Source organism: Anopheles coluzzii, chromosome 3, assembly GCF_943734685.1.
Source record: "Anopheles coluzzii chromosome 3, AcolN3, whole genome shotgun sequence".
In the NCBI taxonomy this organism is placed as follows: domain Eukaryota; kingdom Metazoa; phylum Arthropoda; class Insecta; order Diptera; family Culicidae; genus Anopheles; species Anopheles coluzzii.
Window position 1 is genome coordinate 22,673,686 of NC_064671.1, and position 19,122 is coordinate 22,692,807.

The window sequence follows — 19,122 nt, forward strand, 5'->3', positions numbered from 1 at the left end:
ACACCCAGGGAGCACGCTGGCCCTTTGCTGGCAGAAACACGTGCACGCGCACGGGCTAATGAAGCTTTGGGGAAAAGTGATACCTTCGCTACCGAACATTTCGGATAGTATACTGTGTGGCTTAGCAATTTGTTTAACGCCTGTTTTTTTTCATTTTAATGCTTGATACTATGTTTGATTTATTGCACGTTGTTTAAATACTGATGACTGATAAGTTGCTCTAGTACATTTGCTCACTCGATAGCGCTGGATTTAGCTTGGTAGGATTTTTACACTTAATTTCCTGTGCTTTTGTTTACTTGGTTGCAGGTTATAGTATAACATTGGATGGAGCATTGTATTTAGTAGTTGTATTATTGACATACACAGCAGATTTGTGAGTTGGCTAAGCTATTGGTGCATCTGTTGCTGCATTCAGCTATTAAGCCATTCGATAATTCATAGCAAGCTTGCATGTGCCTTTTCTTACATGTTACGATTGACGTGAAAACTGTTCTATAGCTGTTTAGACACCAATATCATACGGTATATGGTAAGAGTGGGAGCTACTATGTTTTTAAATGATATTTTACGTCTGCGCACATTATCTTTAAACTACCATTCCCTATAAAATAATGAATAAATGAAATGTAACAGTAGATAATCAATTACGTAAGAGCTTTCTAACAAATGTCAACCGATTGAATTGATTGTTGTTTACAGTAGATTTAATTTAAACTATTGTTAGTAATATTCTCAACAGTAAAAGTGTCTAGTTAATAGGTTCTGTATATAGCAACAACATCAATATTACGGTAACAAAAATATCTGTGTATACTTTCTGAACATTTCTTGTTTTCTTGGGCTATACACGGTTTTAGAATATGCTGCATAGATTCTATAGATTGCATTTTTCATTAAATTTATGAATAAACATTTGTTGTTCAAAGAACCTTTTGCATTTGCTGATTCGTACCTGTTCTTTTTTATATTGTTGGTAATGCTTGCTCTTAACCATGTATAGTTTATACTATTTTAAAATCAAAATCAATGTAGATAGTCTTTCAACATCGAAATTTAACAATAAATTACGATTATGATACCCCTCACAGGCTAAAAAATACATTTCTTTATTTTTTGAAACAAGATAAAATGCAGAATTAATAAAAATTTAAATATGACAAATAATATGACATACCGCGTGCATTTCGCTTGATAAATGGAAATTAAATAAATTAATCAATGAATCAATAATGACCACGAAGACATCAATAAAGTTTTGTGACTTAACATATTTCTGAAAATGGCTGTAACCTCACCAACAAGGTCCCTTTCAATGAAGCAACAAAATCCTGATAAACTTCCGTTTTCATCTAAATAGTCTTCTTTGGCACACATAACTTACAGTTGAATAATTGCTACCGCTCGCTTAAAAGCTGCCTATAACTTTCTATATGAAGCAATTTATCTCCCAAAGACCACACCGCATTTCGAAACCCCATCAGTACGCGTCTCCCATCACTCGCTCTATATTATAATTTAATCCTTTGATGTCCACACTTCCTGCAATGCTTCACATTCTCGTAAATAACTTCCTCACCTTGCTGCTCATCGTCTGAACTGGTTCCGCCCCCACTGGCACCCCCGGAAGAGGTCAGCTCGTCCAGCACCCGCTCCTCGATCGTCTCCAGACAGAGTGCATCCGGCTCGGGACAGATCTGCTCACAGCGCTCTACAAAGTTCTCCTCGAACCGCAACGCATCGCGCAAAATTGCCTCATCGTCGATCGATGCTACCGGACAGGGCAGAATTGTGTCGAAATCGATGCAATGTCCAGATTCGTCCGCAATACAGTAGCGAAATGGTGGGACCAGCAGTTTCGCCCGACGCCAGTCGTCGTCCGGGTCGGTAAGGTTCAACTCCGATACGGTCGATATTTGTCGTCGCAGATGCCGCGCCCGGGGTAAATCGTTCTGGGAGAGCACCCGCTTCGGTGGTGGTGGGCGCGGTGGACAGAGCATCTCGAAGCCACGGTTGTAGAAGGCACACCGAATGGCCGGTTCGGACTGACGCTTCTCGGGGTACACGTTGGGCCGGGTAAGGGAGAAGAGGTGCGAATTGTCCGAGCAGCGTCGCTTGCTGCGCGGGAAGTTCTCCGAGGGTCGGTTTTCGTCGATACTGTCGAGCTGAGACTCGCAGGACACTTTAGGGGTGGCTATGATGGGTGGTGGAGTAGGAGGAGGAATGGGTGTTGGGGAAGTGAGTGAGGGTGCGCTGGTGAGGGAGTCGGTCGAGGCACACGGCTCGGAGCGGGTTAGGGCTTCCTCGCGCTCCAACAACCAGCTGGCGTCGGGGGCATTAGCACGGACACGAAGAATGCCGGTGTCCACACTTTGTGAGCGACCCCGGGACGGGCCGACGACAGGCAGTATCGGGAGAGGTTCGATGAAGTGTGGTGGTTGGGGAGAGGGGGATCGGTGACGCTGTTGATGGAGGTTGCTGTCTTCCGGTGTGTTCTCTGCGGGAGGATGAACGTCAAAAAATGTGAACAAGATTACCAAAAACCAATGAAATTGAATTGAACTAAACGATCTTTTCTTTTTTTTCTTCTTTTTTAGAAATATTTCTAAATATATGTTCACATAAAACATAGTTCGCTGTGTTGCTCTAGTTCACACGCTGCTTATACTCACCTTGGTCAGAAAGCTCCATCTGCTCACAAGCTGCTCGAATGTGAAAATGCACGAAAAATTGTAAACAAATTCGAGTACCACATTGCATGCAAGTGCACAAGCGTCGGCGGCAAAAGCGTTCCTCAACAAGCGCTGGCAGAGGTAAAGGAGCTTTTGCTAGCATAAAAGCACTACCAAGCTTATACTCACAAACTCACACACACGCACGCGTACACACACACATCGCATACATTCAAACGCATAATCACTCACACACGCAACAACACAAGCAAATGCGGGAAAGCGACGGAATTTTGTAAGGAATTAGAAGCCTACACTACCTTCCCTTCGTACCTTCCCAGACCTCCTCCAGGTCCTCGGTAATGGCCTTCGACTCGATGCCGTTGCGCACCTCACCCGGACCGATCCCGTGCACGACCAGATCCATACGCGAGTCGAGCGAAAACTGCTTGCCGGACATGAGGATGCCCCGGACGCGCCGTCTCATCGCCGGTGAGTCCTGGTTCTGCAAGTGCGGAAGGTACGGAAAGTCCCATACCGTGTCACAACGTGGCTGCCAACCGTCACCGACCATGGAATACACTTACCGAGATGCGTATGCCGGCGTACACCTTCGCCAGGAACTCGTCCGCATCGAAGATGGCCGCAAACGAGCCGTTCACGATCTTCGGCGACATCGGCGAGTTGGCGAGCAGAAGGCTCGATCCGAACGCTTCGTTCTTTTCGCGCGTATCTAAACGCAGAAAACGGGAAGATAGTTTCAAACAAATGGGCTGGGTGCGATGTGGATGAGGTGGTTCGAGAGGTGAGGCGAAGGAAGTGATCAAGCGGATGGACACTATTGTCCTGTAGGAATGTTAACTGCTTTAATACTACCAGGTGTCAACGTGTTACTAACTGCCCAAAGCTGTGACGGGGCACTAGCATCACTACCTTACGAAATTAACTAAGTGATGTACACAAACTCTCTAGCAATGTGCAGATCGAAGGAGAACGGTTAGGTTCATACAGTTTTAACCAAGAAAAAATAAATTTAACAGAACATCATAAGAGCGCGTCAGTAATATGCTAATTTAATTTTTGTCAATACTAACAACAGAAAAATTTGTCTTCTAAGCATAACGACCTACGTGGTTATGCCGGCCTATAGTCAGTCCTTGCTAGGGAGGACTGTCCATTCAAGGATTGAAACCACGACATGCATATCTTGCATTTTAGTATCAATTCTGCACTAAAACGTCATCGAGTCGAGTAAAGATCTAACAAAAATAACAGCTAACAACCACAGAAAAAATCTAACAAAAATATCAGCAAACAACCATAAAAAATGTCGAAATGTTGGTATTTCACGCGTCACAGACGCTCCAAGATTATCTCGACCGTAAAGACCCAAGCCAAATGATGTCGAGATCTAAATGTCTAAATAAACTTTTATTTAGTAACATCCACTTCTTTCTTCAAACAAATAGAATCATAGAAACTACGAACAACATTCAAGCTCCTGTAGATGACCAAAAATGATGTTTAATAAAATGCAACTACGATAAAATGATATTTATTCTTTTAAAATCTTTCTTCTCTCGTCTTCTCTGTTGCTCTCTCTTGTTCTGTAGGCTGTAATGTAGTAGACATATCTCGCTGATATGGAAGGGAATTGTAACCTTATAGAGAGGTTAAAACAGGCCTTTCATTCCCTCCTACTCAATACGTCATCGTGCACAACGGTATCATGGAAATTACGGGGTGGATGGCCATTATGAAAGGGAAGGTGCAAGATTGTTCATCATGAGACTACTTGAGAATGTCTGTTTTCAATGTAAGTACCAGCTTCACTCCAGCATATATCTCTTCCCGAAGGGCTGCGCTGGTGTCTCTCGTCTTTACTGACTGCAGGACTGAATCTTTAAAAATATGAACCACTAATGAGCCAAGACGATCCTGCGATGAAGACTTATGTGACACTTCAGTATTTGATTTTTAAAGATTTATAAGATAAGAAACCCAATTGTGCAATAAACTAAAGAATTAGCTCTTGATGAAACACTAACGAAATGAAATGTACAAATGAGATAGTATGAAAACTCTCTACAAATGTAAATATTTTCAGATTTTTCCAGTACTCACCCTTCAACGATACACGCTGCTTATCGACCTGCTGTATGTTCAGGTCGCTCAGCAGCTCCGTCGTAACAGTGCGAATCTCGTTCCAGTCCGACAGAATGTCGTCGTTCGTAGTGTACGTTGAAGTGACGGTGAAACGGATAACGTAGCGACCCTTAAGCGAGGCCGGCACTGCGTGCATGTGTCCGCGTTGGTTCAGCCGCTTGAGCAGCTTCTCCGTGAGCTCGTTCTCGCCCTTGATCCGGAACACGACCATGCCCAGATGGCGCGTGGCCGGAATTTCGAACCGGTGGTCTGCCAGGATGAGTGCCTCGAACTTTTGCGCTAGCCGGACGCCCTCGCGAATGTGCTTCTGTAGTCCCCGGGTGCCGAAGCTGCGCAGCACGAACCAAAGCTTTAGCGCCCGGAACCGCTTGCTCAGCGGTATCTGCCAGTGCTGTGCAAGGCAGAGAAATAGAAGTTTCAATAAATTGTAACCACGCGCAAACATTCTAGCTCACTACTCTACCCCCTCAGATACTCACCATGTAGTCGATGGAGAGGCCCGAGTTTTCGTGCTGCAGATACAGCGGAGCCACGTTAAAGGTTCGGTGCAGCGCGCCACTGTTCTTGAGCCTGGATCCCCACAGTGAAGCAGAGTGAACAAAACAACCCATTAGAGCGATCGCCGTTTATCAACCGGACGGACCAGGCAGTAAGCCACCTACCACATCGCGGTGCAGTCAAAGTGCACCATTAGCCACTTGGAGGGATTGAACGCGATCGAGTCCGCTTTCTCGATGCCCTTCAGCCACACCCGAAACTCGGGACAGATGAACGCACTGCCGGCGTAGGCCGCGTCCACGTGCAGCCAGATGTTGTAGCGTGCGCACACCTCGCTGATCTCGTCCAGATGGTCGAAGGCGCACGCCCCGGTGGTACCAAGCGTGGCACACACCTACAAAGATGACGAGCGTTCAGGTTCAGGTAACGGCAATGGATGAGAATCGTGGTGGAGGTCGAAAACCACCCAAGTGGATCGACGGGCAACATCTACGCCTGTTTAGTTGCTTTAGAAACTTACTACATTAAATTACTTTAGTTCTATTAACTTTATATTCGCCTGGAACTATTACACGTTCAGTAAAACCAATTAAGATCAATCATTGGCTGGATTTCATAGTAATACGGAAAATAGGAGTCATAAATCAAGCCTCGCTTATTTCACTAGTCTCAGGGTCAATATTATTAGTCGTTGTCTTGGCTAACTCGGTCATTTATAAATTATATAATCCATTTGTTTAATTAATAACTATCTGCATTGAACAAATAATTTTTGTTGCCAGAATATGATAAACACGATTATGTAGCTGAGATTTTTAGTTAAGCTGTATGAGATGATCTCGGGGGGCGGTCCCGTGGTACTGTTGTCAACTCGAATGACTAAAAACAAGACCGTAATGGGTTCAAGCTCAGATTAGACCGTCCCCCTGTAGTAAGGACTGACTATCCGGCTACGTGGTATTGAAAAAAAAGTCTTGAAAGCCTGTATAGGCCGGCATGTCCGCGTAGGACGTTTACGAAAAATAGAAGAAGTATGAGATGATGACTGTACCACAAGACGATTTAGTTAATCAGTCCCCCGGTAAATAAGACTCCAAATAATAAACTATCTATACTATTTGTATTTGTTATAACTAGTATTTAACATTCTGCTTAACCTTAAAAATGTACATTCAAATCTCGAATTCCCTATTAATATGTCAAAAGTGTGTGTTTTAAGTATTTGCTTATTTTAAACATTCGTTATCGTTTAAATTCAGTCTTGGCGATTTTTGAGCGCTTCTAGTTGGCATGCATCGACGGGTGAATGAATACTGTGTGAACAATTGTCCAATAACCTCGAAATTGGTTGTAATCTCAAAGAACTAACTTATAAACAAGATTGATTCTCTTTTCTTTTTTGAAAAAAATCCTTGGGGTTGACTAAAGTAAATTTGTTTATAAGAAGCATGGAATGTTACTTTCAAACGTATTACTTTTTCATAAAGAATGTCGCTATCGCCTTTAGCTTTAACTTTCCCAAAATATCAACGATTTCTTCCTCTACATCCAATCGTAAAGTTTGTTTACTTCCCTTGCATAATTAACAAACATCGGCCACTCATTGACACCAGAAATCAACAAGTTCGTTTGTTTCCGCTTCTCCATCCTCCGGCCAAAAATCCAACCGACAGTCACACCCGTCACACCACCGCAAGTAATTTGAGACTATGGCGGTGGTTTCAATTCCCAGCAACACGATTGCACGAGCCAAACCAGTGCACCAACCGACAAAACTTCCCTTCGGTGACCGAGTTCTCACTCGTGGCTAATGAGATCCCCGAGGACGACGCTAACCGACAACTTGCTAAGCTGATTTGTCACCGCATGCTGACTGCTTTCAACTAGAAGGTTCTGCCCAACAGTTGCCTTTACCCACAAATAAGGGGGCAGGAGGGACAATGGTTCTCCCACCCTCCCATCGGTACTCACCCAGAACGGTATCAGCCCTTGCTTGATGTCCTCCTCGATTGCCTCGCGCAAGGCATCGCCGCGGAGGCTGAGTTGATCGTCCGACTCGATGAATCGCATCCGGACTAAGCCGATTAGGGCCGCCTTCTCCACGCTGGAGTGTGCCTGGTCGGAGCAGTACGCCACCAGCCGGGCGTTGATTTCCGCATCCTGCAGCCCGGGCGTATGCTCGTGAAACCGTGTAATGGCCATCGTCCGCCCGGCCAGCAGACACACGAGCGTTGCCTCGCTGGCGGTCGTTTGAATCACACCGCCGCCCATGCTAGTGCCGGGCAGATGCAGAAACGAGTCCGGCAATCCAATCATCTTGCCCAGCCAATTCATCACAATCGACTCCAGCTCGGTGCAGGCGGGCGATGATGCCTGTGCAGAAGTAGGAGGAGAGCGAAGTTGGGTAAGCAAATCAAGCACATAAACGCACGCCAATCGATATCCTGCCGCCCGCCCAGCATACCCAAGTAAATCCAAGACAGTTGATAGCATCGGCCAACATATCGCCGAGCAGCGAAGGGAACGAGTTAAGCGCCGGAAAGTAGGCATGCATGTGCGGGCTCTGCCAGTGCGTAATGCCCGGCATGATGACGCGCTCGACGTCCGCGAAGATGTTCTCCCAGCGTTCGCCCTCGAGCGGGGCCGACTCCGGTATCAGGCTGCGCATGTACCCGGGCTGAACGTCCGGCAGGACACGCCGCTCGCGAATGTTCTGCAGATAGTCCGCGATGTAGTCCACCATCTCCTTGCCTGCAAAAAACAAACCAGCCAAAGTGTTTTGGGTGGGCGTCAATGTGCATAGAAGTTTTTCATTATTGAAGGTCATAAATCGAATTGGTACAAGACAAGCGAGAACGGTGGGGTGATGTAGCAATGGGAGTTCTAAATTGATTCAAATTGGCGATTGAGGCGATTTGCATCGGCTTAAGCTTATCGCCACGACCGAACCCACGTACCCACTGGTGTGGAATGTGTGTAGCGTGTTTTATTTTATTGCTGTCCCTCGGACAAATCGGACCTAAACGAAATCAATGTCTGGCTGTGTTTTGTTGGGAGTTTATACACATGTTTTTTTTTTGTTTTTGCATTCGATGTGGATTAAACCTAAGGAATTTATGGAGCCCTGAGCTGGAGACGTTTGCCCTTTGTTGTATTGGAAGTGTGGGAAGAAAGTTTATAATACTCGGTTGAATGGTATATTGAACAAAACATGTCACATTTCCTTAAATCTTCTTTAAACTACATGAAACTACTGAGTTTAGCGACAAGAACAACGTCTAAACGTCACCAAAGTATTTCACAACAGGCCGAAAATGTGAATTATTCTATTGGTTTATGTATTCAAATCGGATTTGGAACGATTATCTTTGGCTAATGAAGCCCTTACTGAAATGAAAGCTTTTCATTGCACTGGCTAAATCTTTAGTACCAATATCAAAGAACGTTTTACGTAAGATTGTGCAATCGGTTAGAGTTACTACTTCAAGAAAATCCAATACTTATAGTTGATTAATTTACCAAATCATGTGAAATATAAGCCATTTTCCAATTGACTTTTTCATAAACCAATTGTAATAAGATTCTTACTTTAATCTCAATGAAACATTTATCGAAATACTTTATAATACTTTTAATTACTACACGATTCCTGCAACACAAAATGTAATCCACCTAAAAGGGGTGCCCAGGTGCGGAACCATCACCATTCCCGCTCGGGTCTTTTTTTTTACACGACGGTCAGCGCTGTCACAATTAATTACCCGTCCACTTAGTGAATACTTACCTCGCACTCGATATTCGTCGAAATCCATCTTCTGCGGTGATTCTTCGTTGATTTGTTGATTAAAACAGAAAACCACGGCTCAAGCAACGCTTCACCACAGTAGCAGCGTTTCCCTGAAAAGACGTACTTCTTCACTGTAATTAGCAACTGTTGAGCGAATACAACAGGCAAAACTGAGCTTCCCAATGTTGAACGGGAAGGGTCTAGTAAAAATTATCAATCCATGTACAAACTGAAAGCCCTTGCGACCGCGTTAAATCTACCACAAGTGATGGAATGTGAAAAGTAACTGAAAACCTACGGCTCGAAACACGACCGCGTTGGTCCCACCAGTGCGGTTCTTAAGTAAGACGGTTCGTGGAATGAATGGAAATTGCAATCGTGCAAAGGTTTTAACTGTTCGACTAAACCACAACACATCGCACACTGCACTTTCGGTGGGGAAAAGGTACGTAATTCGGTGCTCTAGGGTGATCTAGGCTGTCTGTGTCTGCATGAGCGACGTGTGACTTCGTTGGGCTTCCTTCCTGTCTTTCCTAGCAAGACGTTTCGTACCTGTGTACGTTTGTTCGACTGTCTTGACAGGTAGAACGGCAACCAAATGGTTCTGCACGTTGACAAGCACGGAATAGGTGCCATAAAAATTATTTTAAACGAATGTTGCTTATATATTTGCTACTCTCATCTTGTTCATCTTTCACATTATCATGGTTGGTTGATAAAGATTTTGTGATTCAAATGTTGCCTACAAAAATGCTACTTAAATTGCGTCTGAGAAGTTCGCTCCACAAGGGGGTGCAAATAAAATAAAACATCAAATATTTAAACTTAATAACACACTTCAAATATTCAGCAGCAAATAATCACTAAGAATGTGAAGAATAATCACTGTGTTAAACATAATATCCTAGCTTAATGCATCTTGGATAGAAATGCTTAAACACATTTTAATACCAATTAACTTTTCTACCACTTTAATCTTTCTGAGTTTGTTCTTGCAATAGGTTTATATCGCACAATATCATCAAACACAACTCAATAATTGTTTCTCTGTCTCACTGTCCATTACAGGTGCGTTAACTACCCTCACACATCACGCTAATTTCAAATAAGGCACCCGACAGCGTACCGTGGCAAGAAGTAATTGGTCGTTAACAAGCAAGTGATTCTACTGAGCAAGTATTTTTTATTGTAGCCCTTTTTTCTCAAATCGTTTGCTAAGAAGCCACGAGGCTAACATAAAAGCGTCTTTAATATATTCATGACACTTTATGGTACTTAAAATAATGTAATAACCCGTGTGAGTCTATAAACACTAAAACCTTTTCTTGCAAAATCAATTTCTCTCTTCTTCCGATTGCAGTACCACTAACAAGCAATGTCGTAGATTTTATCGTTTTGCAAGCACAGCACATCGATAGCAACGGTTTCTTTCGACCGGTTAATGCGTATCGATGTATCTTAATTGACTAGCTTTGTGGTTGTATGATTTTCGCTGTTCCTTCCACAACTAGATGCAAACTAATCGAGAACATTTATTCGCTAGAATGAAGTTGGCTACGCGGCGCTCATAAAACAGCTACAAATTTGCATAAATTCTTCACCCAACGACTGGAGAGGTAACATTTTATTGCGAGTTTTCATACAGGATCAAACAGCTTTCGATATCTCGGCACCCTTAGTCCATTCACTTGTGGCGCGTCACTCCTTTTTCGACGGAAACTATTGAGGGCAGCATCGTGAAAGATACATAAAACACACAAACACACACTCCCAACAGCACACGGCAGGTTGGGTTTATAGTGGAGGTCCAAAAATAGCACTGGAGAGTTTTATCACCACCGCGTTTAAACACAAGCATTATGAATACACGCAGTTTGGGGTTGGTTTGGGTTTTCCCCAAACCCGTTTGCTCGCTCGGAAGGTCGTTCGATAGCTTGTCACCGTCGATCACTGTCCAATAACCGGTTTTAGGGGGATGCTGAACAAGCAGCAAACCAAGCTTTATCCATTTGATCACACTTCACTACTCACAACACTCACATTAGGAATGGAAAGCACCGCAATAGAACGACCCGATGAGGGACAAGCTCAGCTGTGCCAATCGCCAACTAACGCAAACTGATAGCGTTCTTATCAGATGGCGAGCCTTTATATAGTCTCCAGCGGGTGGAAAATGGTATCTCCATTTCCGCGCAGCATCCCTTCAGGTTTCAAATCAACAGATGTCCTTGCGAGAAATTTCCAGTGCAATTGGCTATGGTGGACCGGTGACCAAAAAAAAAAAAAACAAGAAAAGTACGAAAGCTAAACGAAAGTATTCTGAATGAAAGGACGAGTCATGCGTACTAGCGAGCGAGAGACACTATTCCCTTCTGTCACTTCATGCATTTGCTGGTTGCTTTTCGATTTGCTCTTTTGCGGCGTACGAAAGCTGACATGACACTGGGATGGTAAGTTCGTCTTTTAATGAATCGTTAAAATCTTTCGTGATGGGATTATGTCTAGAGGAGTTACGGGATAACTTGCGTACGTTTGAGGTTCCTAAAATCCACTGCGCGAAGTGTAGTTAGTTTTGTAGCGATACATTCATTTATTGGTTGTTGTAATGTGAAATAAATGACTGTTTTCAATTAATATTTTAAACATCTTGTATTTAGCTGTAGCAATTCGATAAGCCAAAAAATAATTGGAATTTTAAAGCATATTGAAAATGAAAAAAACAAAGCTGTTTCGATTCGTTAGCTGTTTCGAGCTGTTGGGCAATTCGATACGCCAACAATTAATTAGAATTTTAAAGCATATTGAAAATGAAAAACAAAGCTGTTTTCAATTAATATTTTAAACATCTTGTATTTAGCTGTAGCAATTCGATAAGCCAAAAAATAATTAGAATTTTAAAGCATATTGAAAATGAAAAACAAAGCTTTGGGCTTCAAAATTGAAATGTTTGTTCTCACTGTTCTTACGTCAATACCCATTTAACTCATGCTTTACAATATGCAAAAAGAAACAGATGAAATAAGTAAATAACACAAAAGTATGTGTAGAGTAAGTTTGGATAGTTATTTATTTAATTGAAACCTTAATTTACATTGTTTTGAATAAATTTTAGAATTTATGGAAAGTGCCAGGTATATAATCTTCGGGATGCTCATGTACATTTTGCAGTATATTGAGTAAAAATTTGTAATAGATTTTACTTTTAATATTGATATTCTTTTGTAAAAGTGATTTCTGGTAAATCAGTTAGTGTTTAAATTAAAATGATCTCTTCTTCTGTCTGTAATCTGTATCTGTAACTGAAAACGATGTAATAAATAAAGAAATAAATACCACAATAAATGAGTACATTTAAAAAAATGATTTATCCAAACATATCACCGGCAATGTGATACATCTCGCAATGTCGTGTTATTCTGGATTGACTTCATCGTATCAATAACACACACACCAGCGTCACTGAATCTGACCCAGATCTACAGCTAACAATAAAATGTTTTATTCCTCCTCCAGCCGCGACCATGCATCAGATAAAACAAACCCCAGTTTGCTGTCAACGGGTCAATCAGCGTAAGGTACACAGCACAAACCAGCAGCATTAATTATGCGCCGTTAAGGCACTCTCAACATACCGCAAAACCTCACCTGTCGACACAACCTCCTACAACACGCCGCCTTCTTTCTATTACATCCTTCAAGCCGACACAGAAAAAAATCTGAGTGCGATATCCTTACACCAACTAACCGGTCCACGAAGGGGGAGGGTCGGTAATCAATACTGCCCCGAAACAGAAAGTTCACCAAAATTGTTTCACCCCAATGTTGCGGCCAAAGACCTACTTTTGCGTTCATTCAACTGTTGTCGCATTTTTTTTTCACTCGCTTTGCCCGGTGGCAGTTCGCTTTACTTTCGCTTTTTGACCCCTCGTTCGCCGAAACAACATTCTTCCACCCGGCGGCCCATTCAAACCCGCTTCCTTTTTGGCTCATAAGGCACGTGCACGGGTCTCAAAGCATGCACAAACCCCGCATGGGAAGGTGCTGCAAGGCGCAAAAGGAAGGGAAACGAGCGAAAAAGAAGAACATAAAAAAGGACTCAAAATTGAGGTACCGGTTGGTTTCTAACCATCTTCTAGCCGGTACGCGGTAAAGCAACTCGATTGGTCAGCCGAAAATCTCTTCATTTCGTGGCTGAACTCACTGGTTTTATCCACACACCGCCCCGGGCCACATTGGGGACATCATCCTGCAATTAGCATAGCACGGCACGCAATCCACCATTAGCCGCACACAGCCGAACGAGCACCGGGCACCGGGGTTTGTCGGTCCTGACACCCGGCAGCAAAGGATACGCCGCAAGAAACGGCTGCAGGGTCCACCGCGCACGACCCCCAGTGCCGAAGCCGAAGAAAAACTATAATTTTCTCCGACTTTTCACTCTCGCTTTCGTTTACGCTTTGGCGTCCGTAAATGTAGAGCGATGCGCCCTTTGCCGTCCACCCTCCCGGCTACGGTTGCAACGGTCCGAAACCACGTGAGTGACGCAGCCCGGACAAAGCGTGGCGTGAGTGGTGCGCGCGCGTTCGCAGGGAAAATTCACCTGTTCGCCGAATAAAGCTCCATCCACCAGACGCCATCGTCGTGCGGGGGATGAGTGTGTGTGTATGGTGGAGCAGCACTCACATTCCGATAGCCGCATGCCGATGGTACGCGCGCGCGCGCGCCATTGTGACAAGTGTCGAGAGGGTGGCCCCCTAACCGGTAGCCATTACACCATCGCGCTGGCGAATGAAGGCATCGTTGCGAAATTCTTGCTCTTTCTCACTCCCTTTCTCTCACTCGCTCGCTCGCTCGCTCGCCCGATCGTGCTGTGATCGTCAGCCATGATCCATCCACGCTTGCGGGATGCGTGAGATCTACGGGCGGCGAGAGTTCCACGCCCGTTCCGCTCTCGCTCAGCGCTCTCGCACGCTCAACCGTCCGGTAGCCCCCGTTCGCTGGTGAGGTGATCGAGCTTTACGTAAACAAATCCCAACCGAGGCGCGCGCGTTCTTGGTGAGTGGTTTGTGGCGTTGGGCCGCGGCCGTTCGTTGAACCCGGTGGGTCGATCGACACAGCGGCACGGGACTGGATCACGTTATAGCGGTAAATTCAAGTTATTTTCCTCCATTCCCGTTCATCGCGCTCTTCGGGTGCTCTCCGCGCACCGAGCCCAAGCGTGTGTAACCCGATCGTCACGTACACCTTTCGCATCTTCGTTTCCCTTTGCGGCTGCCTTCTGCCGCCCGCTTCGCTCCTGCTTTGTTCGATACTCGTTTTTCAAGTTCTTGCCATCTTCATCGCCATTACCATCTCCCGTAGCATTCAGTCGCTTCCATCTTGCCGTTGGGTTCGTTCTGGCAGTAGAACATTTTTCCATCGCTTCCATGCCGCTTTTCTCCTTTCGCGCTCCTGCCCACCGAGTATCGTTCGATGATCTTTGGCTTCATTTTTCGCTGCCTTTGTGTGCGTGTGTAAGTACGCGCGAGATTTGTTTGCTTTCATTTCAACTCGGGAGCTTTACGCGCGAATTCTGTTTTTTTTTGTTTCGTTTCGTGAGCATGACACAGCCTCGGAAGCGCGCTTAACCAGTAGCTGGTGCTTTTTTGGGGTAAAACGTGCATGGACATGTTTATACAACTTTAAAAGACACTTTTGTTAAAGTCATTTTGTTAGGAAATTTGACTTTTTAGGGCGAAGTGAATGTCTTTAATCGGTCTCTTAAGCCATCCTGAAGGGGTTTTACTTTGCATTTTCTCCTTTTTAGGGTATTGTGAAAGTGCAGCTGCAGCTTAAAATCCCAAATTTATGAAGCGCCAATAAACCCATCATATTTACTGCGGATCCAATGACATCGATTTTGAGAGAGAAAAAGAAAGAAACATCCTCAATAAAAGCTTAAACCCGCAAAACTGAAAGAATGCACCGTCGGAACAGGCTGTTTACTTTCTGTTTGCTACTTGGATAACAGTTACTTTGCACCACCCGATGCACCGCGGTGCATGTTTTCCTTCCCCAGCCCCGGGAAACCGGGCACATACGGATGCAGCAAGTGTGGCGAGTATCGTACAGTTCAATAACCTTGCGCGCGAGATCGAGCCAAGATCGCTTTCATTCTCTACCTCAACATCACCGATCAGATGATGGTGATGATGCTTCCTCACCCGTCATTGCCGTCCGCTGTTGTTGCTGTTCTTTTTTCTCTTGCTTTTCATCTTTGCTCCCTTTCTTCGGCCACAATGGTTGGGACCATCATCTCAGGTTTGTCGTGTGTTTTTTCTTCTTTTATTCTACAGTGCTTTTCTGTTCCGTTCTCCCCCTGCTGTTTCTGTCGATCAATCTCAATCGGTTATGGTGCCTGTTGGTGACAACAACCTCCGAAACCGTTAAGCCAGTGATAAATATTTGCCTTTTTTCGGCGGCTCGTGGCGAGTGTGCTGCTAATCGATTAAATGCTGAGCTTTCCGTGCCAGCCAAAAATAGACTCGCATTTGTATGCAGAGTTTGTGGAAGTGAACTGCTACATACAGCGACATCTCTAACGCTCCTGCAGGAAATCTTGCGGGCTGAGGATGATAATCACGATGACGAGATGGCAACCGATTAGCCAGCGGAAAGGAATGTGCAAATGGTACCTAGCAATTGGAAGGAAGCTTTAAGTTCTTTTAACACTCTCTAGAACGCACACAGACACACCCGTCGCACTCGTCGCGCTAAACAACCTTCAGCAACGAAATCATTTCCTCATTCCAATTCACTCGTGTCGTCCGCAGCCTGCGCGGGATAAGCAGAAGTGTGTGAATTTAATGTTTTCTCTTTGGGCTTTTTCTCCCGTCCCCGTACTCAACGTTTTGCACTGTCTTTGCTTCCCATGTTTCCCCCCCCCCCCTCACATTTTCCCTTCTGCTGGTCGTCCGGCGACTCCGGCTTCGCAGACAAAACATTCTGCAAGCGCAAAGCGCTTTTAACTTCTCGTACGTTCTTTCGGCTCTGTTCGCAATTAACCGCAGCTCGGTTAAAAGATTCTGATTTCTCTCTCGCTTCCACTCAACGCTATTTTTCATTCTCTCTCTTTCACTCTCTTTCTTTCTTGCAAGAACAGAACCGAGTTTACGACCGGTTTCTTCGACGGAGTCTTTTTTCATACCCCTCCCCTCCACTTCCTTTGCGTGTCCCGAACAAGCAAGAACACTTCATCCACCGGCCAACGACCATCACACACGCTTTGCAACCACCGCCCCGTTGTTTACCCTCCCAAACCCAACCCCACATTCGAAAACCGGCCAGCGACCCACTCGCGGCCCGAATCTGGAGGAATGAACTCTGCGGCTCGGGTTCAAGCTCGCCCGGGACGTCACGCACACGGCCGGAGTCACCGGCCGCTCGTTCGCCGTGCCTTTGTGTGCGTATTTTTATTTTGCTACGGCCTTTTCCGATCCTTCCCTTCTCCCTCATACTCACCCCACTGTTCCACGCCGGGCAAAAAAAAATCAAGAGGGTGGGTAACTCACGCCTCGAAGACGCTAAAGGGGATGACGATGATGCAAGAGAGCTTCCGAAGATCGCTGCTCGCTGGTCACTCGGTGTTTGGCTGTGAGCTCCTGCGCGAGCTTTCCGCCGGGGACGGGAGACACTTCGATTCAGGATTCTTGTGTGTTTTTCCTCCCCCCTTTTTTTCCTCCTGCAAAACCACGAATGGGATTTCGTTCTCTCCTACCTTGGGTGTGCGAGCAGTCGCCCGCGCCCGGCTTGAAAGCAACCGTGGAACCCGTGTAGGAAAGACCCCAAAGCAATGAACCTCGCGCTTTTTATGTACATCCACCCAGCGGTCGGACGGTGTGTGTGACGAGTTCCCCTTCGCAGAGTTGTTTTTATATTTCGCTGCCCTCTTCTTCTACTTCTCCTCCTCGGTTGACCGTTTGTTGTCGTTCGGGGCCGTTCTCCCGCTTTGCGGTCGTTGCGAAGAACATTTCACCCCCAACCGGTTGGTCACCTTTTCGTGCTTGGTTTTTTTTTTTTGTTCGTTCCTCCTTCTTGCTTTATCTCGCCCGATCAGAACCTTCTCATCATCCCGCGCCCGGCCTGGCTTGGCCTGCCCGTTGCGGTGGACTCTCTTTTCCGCGTTTTGGTGCCACCTTTTCAGTAATCATCGGAGCGCTCATTGTCGAGGTCACATACCTACCTGGGCTGGCGTTGCTGTCTCTGCTGGTGTATTTGGTGGACCGCGTAATACCAGCGAGGCCAACCACGGATTTCGGCGTTGGTTCTGCGCGGGGGACGACAGTCGATCGATCTTCCGAGCATCAGGATCAGCTCGATCGCGAGCTTTTGTTTTGATCGTGTGCGCTCCCGTGACGATTTCGTGGATTTTGTGGGTGTACTTGTGTGTGTTTGTGTGTGACGATCTAGTTTTTGGATAAAATTTCAAATCTATTTGTTTGTCAAAAATTTGAATAATATCCCTTATTTAAAGTGATTTTACATCATTTCCAGTTCCAGTGTTGATAGTTTGATTCCACATGTTGAAGTGTAGCTGTATTGAATTACTCACAATTACTATTACTTGTTCAGTTGCAATTTTGACGACCCTCAACTGACCTTGCCATTTGGCGATCAGCAAATCGTGAAAGGTTTTTTTCCTGTGCTTGTGTTTTTGTTTGTGTTCTTAAGGAAGAAGTTAGATTAAAAAAAATAATATATGATTAATACAAAGTAACACGTATACAACGGAGTGCTTGAAACGATCCTTACCTGTGCGCATTAATGTGGTGTGTGATAGCAAACACATTTCCCTCCTCGTACGCATGCGAAGGAGATGAAAATGATGCGGGTGGTCATAAAAATCCGTTACAAAAAGTGTAATTACAACCAACACTAGCAGCTAGCCAGCATTCTAGGAGCCACTGTGTCGGTTTTGCAGCGTCGACAAAAGGAAACGTACGCTTCTTCGGAGGCGCCGTAAATTTCTAAATCGATCCTGGTGCGAAAAAGTGCGTAAGTGAGGGAAAACGAAAACAAAAGCCCCGCTCCATAGTGAAAGAAATTGAGGAATTTGAGCAACGGGAAATTTATAATAAGAGTACACGCTTGTGCGGTTCTAATGATTGTGCGTGTTTGAGAAAGTGAAGCAAACGGGTGGTTACTGTTTCGCGTATTTGAAGGAGTCTGAAAACAGTGAAACCGTTTGAAATCAACGGTTGATTTGCAGCCTCGGTTTTGGAGCCAGAGTCTTTAACGCACCGGAGCAGTCAGGATACACTAAAATGCCCAGCACTATCAGAGGTAAGTGAAGCGTTTGGATTTCAATAGTTAGTCAAAAGTTACAATCAATTTTAGGATTTTTATTGACAGTAAAAATTGGTATTGCATCATTCGACTTATTGTGACATACAAGATGATTTTTCATTTTATTAAATGTAATATTTATGAAATATTATAGCAAACTATATAACAGGACAACGTGGAGGTGTTAATAGAAAAGTATGCTTTAAAGGAAAACTGTCTTAATTAGCTAGCATTTCAGCATGTTTTTGGTGTGCTGCATTGTAAATCTTCACAAGAACAAGTAATTTAATTATTAACTGCCTTTATAGTTAAGTTATACTCAATATAAAAAATTAGACTCTTCGGATACATATTTTTAAAATAATGTTGTTGTCCAAATGTAAGATAGTAAATTTTAAAAAAAGTAATTTTTATAATTTGAAAAATTTGAACCACTAATACATGTCAAAAAGATAAATTGCTTTCAAATCACGTTTACAATTTACAGATTGTAGTTTTAAATAATATTTCGATTCACTTACGAAGACGGTTCACTTTCGTACAAAGTTTCCACTTTCCCGACAAAGAAAGTGAAATGCGTCATAACGGACCTTTCGGGGAAATGTATTGAGCCCAAAGCCATTCCGTTATATTTGTGTAACTGCTCGCTTTTGTCCGTTTCAAACGCAAAGGTGT

At 44.5% G+C, this 19,122-nt stretch overlaps 2 protein-coding genes across 11 annotated transcripts in view; one reads left to right on the top strand and one right to left on the bottom strand.

Annotated features, from left to right (window-relative positions):
• LOC120954768 (probable nuclear hormone receptor HR3) overlaps positions 1-19,122 on the top strand; it is a 509,904-nt gene that overhangs the window by 375,739 nt on the left and 115,043 nt on the right. Inside the window, exon 1 of one of the 2 annotated variants that reach the window (XM_040374995.2) lies at positions 17,863-18,444. The exons of the other annotated variant lie outside the window; for it this stretch is intronic. Coding sequence (XP_040230929.2) covers positions 18,426-18,444 — 19 coding nt within the window. The 5' untranslated portion in view covers positions 17,863-18,425. Of the gene's footprint in view, positions 1-17,862; positions 18,445-19,122 lie in introns of those variants that run through there. 2 annotated transcript variants of the gene reach the window in all.
• On the bottom strand, positions 1,144-11,694 carry LOC120957839 (histidine decarboxylase). 9 transcript variants are annotated; one of them, XM_040380235.2, is made up of 12 exons: positions 11,470-11,694; positions 11,164-11,377; positions 9,121-9,233; positions 7,801-8,087; positions 7,308-7,709; positions 5,501-5,730; positions 5,318-5,408; positions 4,797-5,229; positions 3,260-3,405; positions 3,006-3,177; positions 2,673-2,702; positions 1,144-2,497 (listed from the first exon to the last, which is right to left on the bottom strand). In XM_040380235.2, exons 3-12 carry the CDS (start codon positions 9,146-9,148, stop codon positions 1,512-1,514), a joined length of 2,805 nt encoding a protein of 934 aa, XP_040236169.2. In that variant the 5' UTR covers positions 9,149-9,233; positions 11,164-11,377; positions 11,470-11,694; the 3' UTR covers positions 1,144-1,511. The 9 variants fall into 9 exon arrangements, with proteins under 9 accessions (XP_040236169.2, XP_040236167.2, XP_040236166.2 ...); XM_040380233.2 differs by having other exon boundaries at positions 9,121-9,246; XM_040380232.2 differs by having other exon boundaries at positions 9,121-9,249.

What these genes read in the sequence shown, in the direction of transcription:
- LOC120957839 (XM_040380237.2), bottom strand. Translation starts at nt 9,148, where the DNA reads ATGGATTTCGACGAATATCGAGTGCGAG. An exon ending in GCCTCTCCATCGACTACATG is followed by an intron (nt 5,230 to 5,317) that starts GTGAGTATCTGA and finishes TGCCTTGCACAG; the next exon opens with CACTGGCAGATACCGCTGAG. An exon ending in ACGCCGGCATACGCATCTCG is followed by an intron (nt 3,178 to 3,259) that starts GTAAGTGTATTC and finishes CCGCACTTGCAG; the next exon opens with AACCAGGACTCACCGGCGAT.